Source organism: Meleagris gallopavo, chromosome 4 (assembly GCF_905368555.1).
Source record: "Meleagris gallopavo chromosome 4, MGAL_WU_HG_1.1, whole genome shotgun sequence".
NCBI classification, from domain to species: domain Eukaryota; kingdom Metazoa; phylum Chordata; class Aves; order Galliformes; family Phasianidae; genus Meleagris; species Meleagris gallopavo.
Window position 1 is genome coordinate 19,426,250 of NC_139407.1, and position 7,075 is coordinate 19,433,324.

General features: G+C 43.2%; 1 protein-coding gene across 3 annotated transcripts in view; it reads left to right on the forward strand.

Annotated features, from left to right (window-relative positions):
- The window catches only part of LOC116216553 (uncharacterized), a 25,207-nt gene extending 22,309 nt beyond the window's left edge, over positions 1-2,898 (forward strand). For all 3 annotated transcript variants that reach the window (XR_014882896.1, XR_014882898.1, XM_085222405.1), the window contains 2 exons: positions 2,200-2,361; positions 2,471-2,898. Coding sequence is in view for 1 of the 3 variants with exons in the window: in XM_085222405.1 (XP_085078531.1) it covers positions 2,200-2,257 (58 nt within the window). In the remaining 2 variants the exon portion in view is untranslated. The remainder of the gene's footprint in view (positions 1-2,199; positions 2,362-2,470) is intronic.
- Positions 2,899-7,075: the final 4,177 nt, after the last annotated feature.

The window sequence follows — 7,075 nt, forward strand, 5'->3', positions numbered from 1 at the left end:
AACTTTCTCTCTTCCTTCAGTGCAAGATTTTTAAGTGTTGACTGAGACCAGATGATGTATGATCCCATAGTGTGAAATACACTATGGTATGATTTGCAAAGTTAGTGCTAGGTCTTCTGGAAACAAACCACACCTTTACTGAGCAAGACTATTCTATAGGAATATGTGGTCAGTGCAGGTATGGTTAATGCCCTTGCTGAGTCAAGGTGGCCCAATCTACAGTGTATTTTTACGAAGCTGGCAGCTTACCCAGTGTCTGTTTTGTGTGGGAAGTTATCTGTCCTACCTGCCTTACTTGTAAAACCAAAAGAAAATAGGTATAGTACCTGTAAGTCTATGCATAAAACAATCACCAGTGTAATTTTGCTGCTGGATTAAGGCCTACATTCCCCAGAAGCCAAAGAAAATCTTTCCTTCAAATTAAATAGAAATTGATCTGGGCAGGAAGTGGTATCAGATTCCTTCTGTAATCATTGGCCTTTGTGCCAGGTTTGATTTCCATGCAGTACTTCCTTTGGATAAAGTACGTCATCTATATTAAATGTATTACCCAGTAATGACTTGTGTGACCAAATAGCTTTGCAAAAGTCGTGGTGTTCAGCTTTCGCAGGCAAGGTCTTGGACCAGGACAGGTTTTGTGTAACAAGATGTTTCCCAAATCCAGCTTAGCCCCAGATGCTAGCAGGCAATACAGTATTCATTCGATGGCCATCGGGGATTTTCAAGGCACGTAACAAATTCATCTTCTGCTATATAGACTGAATTTGTGAAGAGAAAGAAACTTTCTGTCAACACTCTCAGTTGTTTAAAACAACTGCCAGATGTGCTGTCATACTCACAATTAGTCCTTTATTTGCAAGTTTTATGTCATTCGTTGAGATGTTTATTGCCATTATATTAATATCTTGGGTGTAATTCTGCCACTTTTGGCAGTGTTTGGTATCATTTATGAAGAAAAGCATTATGCAAAGAAGGAATGGCAAAATCCAAAGGCACTGTGAGAGAAATGGTGCCTTAAAGGAAGATGTTGATGGAGTAGCATCAGGAAACAGCGATGGCACAGCCCTGAGTTTCTTTTTAACAGGAAATCCTGCTTACTGAACTGGAACGTTTGAGAAGACCTGTAGTTTAAATACTTTATCACTTGAAGTTTCTCTGCGTAGTTTACAGAAAAACCAAGGGGAAAGCCCGTTCCTGTGTCATGTAGCTCATGAAGCAGTGCAAAACCTTGGCAAAGAAAATCACATAATGCTCACTTGAGGAGAAAGGGTTTTGCAGACCAAAAGGAGAAAAAAAATCCAGAACATAATTCCCAGGAAACCCAAGTGCTGCTCTTGGACTTCTCTTCTGGGCTGCTCCTTTGCTTTCCCTCTACCTCTGGCAGCACTTTGATAGCTACCATTGGCTCCTTTATGATGCCAGGTTGTCACAACTTCAAAGGATGAACATGAAGCTGAGGTGAGCTAAGAGAGGGGCCATATCCTTCTGCATAGCTAGGAGGCTGGACTGTGCAGAGAGGAAAAGTGCCCAGTGATGTGGTTGTATTTCAGTGCAGTAGTATTTCCCCGGTGATGCTGTGGTGGCTGAATTCTCTGTGAGATTTGGCAGCTTTCGGTGTTTTCGTTTAGTATTTATCAACAAGCCCAGTCTGAAGTTGTTTTTTTTTCCTTTTTACCCTCAATTTTCCCCATCTTAAATAGTAGGTTCTTAGGTTACTTCACAACCATGTTTTTATAGAGCATTCCAAGCATAAAAAGTTGGATGTAGTGCACAGCAAAATAATCATTTTGAGCACACTTCCTTTTCACTACAAAAAGGCACTGAAAGCAATGGCAGGAGGATGCTGGCAAGCCAGAAAGTTGTGGGCAGGTTATTTTGTGCCCTCTGCCCTTTGAGCTCACCAGCCTGTGCTCAGCAAGTGCATCTCAGTCCCTTTGGTTGGAGGAAAAAAGTGAAATACTTTGCTGTCCCAGAATGGCTGCAAAACTGGGCAGGGATCCCCTGCTAAAGGAAATCTGTTCGGGATGTGGGTTTTTCATGCCAGATCCTAGTTTGCCATTATAGAAACTCCACAACGAGGCGTTTCCTAGCTTTGTCCCTATATTTACAATACCTTTTGACTGAGATGTCTAAGAGCTTTAAACATATGCTTTGAGCAGCAGACAGTTGGGGCTGACATTTGTTACAAATCTTTTTCAGAGGGCCATGTGGAATCGTCCTAATCCGGGAAGAGCCACTGCCTCCCTGTGTGATCTGACAGACTGACATATCACTTGACCTCGGTCACGGCAGCTGTACAACGAGGTGGAAAAGGCGGCTGACGGACAACCAGGGGATGCCTTTCAGCACAGCTTCCTCGGGGTAAACCACCGGCAAACGCATGGCCTGGCTTCTTTCTTACTCATGCCTGAGTTTAAGATCAAATTCAGGTTTTACATAGTTTCTCTTGGATTTTTTTTCTTTAACGCAGTGGAAGCGAGTGTGACAGAGTCACCTACCGCTGGTTCCCTGGGGCAGAGCGGCGGCCAGGAGGCCGGCTGTTGCAGGCAGCCGTTCCCGCTCGCTGCCTCGGGACTGGGGGCCGCCGCTCCCCGCCGTGACGCCGCCGGGTCTGCAGGGGGCGCGGCGGCTCCGCTGCAGCTGCAGCCGCATGGCCAACCCGGCGTCCTCACGTCCCCGTCCGATGCCTTTATACCCTCTTCGCTGCCTTGGAGGAGCGTGCAGGCACGCGAGGTGCTGCGTCCCCTACCTGAACTGAGGGCATCTCGAACCCCGCGGCAGTTTTACCAGCTGGTAGCATTTAGAACCTCGCCTTTAGGTGTTGCATTAGTTTCTCAGCAATTGTTAGCCGTTAAGTTATTGCAGCTGGGCAGATTTTTAATTAAATTGATACTCTTAGTGTTTTGTTTGTTTGTTTTCCTGGCGGATTCTAATCAATACAAACTATAGGCTGATGGCATCCTGGCTTGTATCAGGAATGGTGTGGTGAGCAGGACTAGGGAAGTCATCTTGCCCCTGTACTCGGCACCTCGAGTGCTGCGTTCAGTTTGGGCACCTCAGAACAGAAAGGACATTGAGGTGCTGGAGCAGGTCCAAAGAAGGGCAACAAGGCTTGTGAAGGGTTTGGAGAATATGCCCTACGAGGAGAGACTGAAGGAACCGGGGCTGTTCAGTCTGGGGAAAAGGAGGCTGAAAAGAGATTTTATTGCTCTCTTCTGATATCTGAGAGGTGCTTACAGCGAGAGCGGGGTTGGTCTCTTCTCACTGGTGACAGGACAAGGGGAAATGGCCTCAAGTTGTGCCAGGGTAAGTTTAGGTTGGATATGAGGGAAAACTTCTTTACAGAAAGGGTTGTTAAGCACTGGAATGGGCTCCCCAGGGAGATTGTTGAGTCACCATCCCTGAATGTGTTTAAAAACCATTTGGATGTGGTGCTCAGGGACATGATTTAGCAGAGGGTTGTTAGAGTTAGGGTAGTATGGTTAGGTCATGGTTGGACTTGATGATCCTTAAGGTCTTTTCCAACCTGAGCAATTCTATGATTATATATTTTCACATCATTATCTTACATACAAGTGTAAGACACATTATGCCTGTTGTCTCCAGAAGGGGCAGAGTATCTGTATTATGATCTGTAAACTTCTTAAGAGGCCTCTGTTGTATCCAGCACAGTTATTCCCAACTCTGTGCCTTCTTTTCCTGTATGTCTTCTCTTGATAGCAAACTGAACTGCAGGACAGCTAGGAAATCTCTGGAGACAAAGGCTGAGTGCCAAACATCTTTCTGATTCACACTTTCATTCCCTGATGACACCCAAGTAGAGCTGGGCTGCTGGGCAATGAAAGCTCTCCCTGCACTATTTTATCCGTTAGCTCAGATACAGTTGAGAAGAATTTATACTATATGAAAGAACACATATAAGTTGTGAGCAACCAAATGGTCTGAATGTTAAGGATTCATCCTTCCTCCCGCACATGGTATTTAAGGTCATGTTTTAATATTTGAAAAACAACTCGTGGTCCTGAAATGTTATATTTTTTAGGACTAAATGTGAACAGAGCTTCAGGGAATAGATGCGCTGCTAGTTGAAGATGCTGTAGCTGCTCTGACCCTCCAAATTTTGAAGCTGGGGATTAAATCAGTGTTTCACTGAGCAGCACTTGCACATTTTGAGTGGTAAGGAAAATACAAAGTATATCTGAAAACGCATGATAACACAGAATCATTGCAGTTGAAAGGAACATCTGGGGATCATCAAGTCCAACTCTCCCGCTAAAGCTGGTTCCCTACGATAGGCTGCAATTGTCGTCATGGAACAGACCCAAAGGGGCAGATCTGCACTGTGCTTAGTGCTGTGATGTTTGCCTTGCTGAGTGATCAGCCAAGCCAAACTTCCTCTTCTTAAGGGTCTTCGGATCAGTTATTGATATATTTATAGTGCAAACTGCCTCGCTTTGACAGGAATTTTTAAATAATGTCTTCACAATGTCTTGCTTTTGCTTGTCTCTCTTTATAGTCTTCTGCATTTTGTCCCTTTGCCCTTAGCCTTCAGCTGATGACTGTTAGAACAACAGTCACCATCCATTCAAATGCATTTCATCTGTTGTTCTTTCTTGTTAAAAAGCATCTTGTGCTTTAGTGAAGTCTCTAGATCTGTTAGGAAAGTCTTTTATCAAAAAGGCAAAAATTTGACACTTAAGAGAACATAATTTTCTTTGTTGACTCATCTTATCACTTCGTCTACCTTTTAATTATTGAGGAGCTGTAAAAATCCAGGCACTCAGCAGAACACAAAAACATCAGACCAGTTTTGCACTGGCTTCATTCCTATCCATAAACAGAATGTCTTTACATGGAAAAGGCAAACATCCCAGGAGTCTGTAAGAAGTAGGCTGTAGATGTTGCAGCTTGAATTCATGAGAGGACTTCCCTGGAGCCTGAACTACCTCTGTCCAGCTCAAAGGAGAGCCCAGCCTTCCCTTTCTTAAAGGTTGGTACAATATCTAGTTACGCTCCTTTACCTTCTGTGTTTTAAAAATGCCAGGATTGCTGAGAAGTTCTAGGCAGAATGGCTCTGTACATCCAAATCATAAACTAATGATAGAATTAAAGAAAACAGTGTTAAGCCGCGATACATCTTAAAAAACCCCAAAGCAACAGGTGCTTGAGTGTCTGACCTGCATGCATGAAAGTAGAGGCAGAAACAACGCGTAAACTCACGCTTTGTCCCTTGGCAAGGATGAGACTGTAGCATAGTCTTTTGAACTTAGTGAGTTTTAAGCTTAGTGTCCTGCAGACTGGTCCATATGGTTTCCGAATTTAAAATAGATGGGATTTTTGTTTGTTTGTTTGTTTGTTTTTAACAAGAGAGCACTGAAATAAACACAGAATGTGTGATTTTAATAATGTGTGTGATTTCAATAATGATCAGCTGCATGAGATCTCTACTTTCCTCTCAGTCCTGTTGTCCATCTGAAAAACTTTTCCACAGGAGCAAGTCTGAGAAACCTTTGGTAATTTTATATCCTGTATTGACTTGACAACAAGGGCATTTGCTCACAAGATTCCCTTCAAGGCTAAGCATTGAATTCTTGGCATTCCCAGAAGACTAATGTTGAATTGTATGAATTTAGCTCTTTGCCTATGTAACTATGGATAGCTCTGGATATGCCAGGGTCTCCCTGCTCTAGTTTGTCCATATTCCATTGCTTAGATTTGCCTATCTACCTGTACTACAGCTTCATGAATCAGTCTGGGCCATAGGTGCCAGAAATAGTTAATGAGTGGCTGCTGTGCAGTCAGGGGGCAATTGCATATGTGTAGAGCAAAGGGGAATGTCTCCTGGGCATCCTTTGGCCAAGAGTGCTGATGAGTGCTTAAACTAAGACAGTTTAAGCCAGAAACAATGCAGGTGAATTGGATGGTCTTTGGAACTTGAAATTCAGTACTATATTGTGCCCTTATTACTACGAGAAAGTATTTCTCTTGTGAGCTGGGGCTTTCTCTGTATGAAATAATGACCAGGAAGATGGCTGGGTTGTGCAGCTTCTGCTTGAGATGGCTGAGCTATCAGTGCTATGTGACTCTGGAAAAGGCAGGTGCAGCTTTTGGCTCAAGCCATTTCCAAAGGCACTGAGGAGAAGCAACGTGGAATACTGTGTGCAAGTATGAGCATAGCATTCCTGACAAAGTCCCCCATTTCCTTTTACAGTGGTATAAAAGTGGTTCTCACTAAAGATATCTCAGCAGCTATGAGTAAGAACTAGATATGCCTTTTTCAAAAATGGGCTGAAACTGGAGAAAATGCTGAGATTTTATGCCCACGTGACCAAGGGAAAGGAGAGAAAAAATATGGGGAGGGATTAGAATGCTTAGTTTCTTTAAATTGGCAAAATTGGTAATGAGAGAGGTTATGGTGGCTGTCTGTACATGCAAAAGCTTTTAAAAACTGGGGACTAAGATTTTGTCTTAGTAGATTGGCAGATTAGTTTTTTAATAGAGCAGAAGGGATCATCTGATCTATATCAAATCAAATGAAACAGTTCCATCTGACTCAACTTGAGCAGGTATGTTTGCATTCTCTTTTCAGCAAGGCATCCTGGCAGCCTGCGTAGTAAGACCATAGCTCAGCAAGCTCCTGATTGCAGCATGTCCCAGCAGGCTGCAGAAGGTAAGTGAGAGCTTGTTTGTGATGTGCTGGTGTTCATATCAAGCAAATTCATCCTTGCTCATTTGCATTCAAGGGAGAAAGGAAAGCTGTCCGTAGGCTGACCTTCTGCATAACCTGTGTTTTTGCCTTGGTCTGAGAAATTCTTTCCCTGACCTTTTAATTGGAGGCAATGTTTTAAATTTAGTATTATTAAAGATGTTTGCTCTTTAGAATACTCTTTAATTTTCTTGTTAATACCCCTTACTCCCAAGTGGCATAAAGAGTACTGTGTTTTGAGAAGAGGACCTAAGAATGGCCCACACAAGAGAAATAAGAGCAAAGCTGAAGTGTGTGAGATAGCATTCTACACGAACCTGCCTGTCTTGTTTTTAAGATGCGTAGATTTGTCCATCTTGTCGAGCAGTT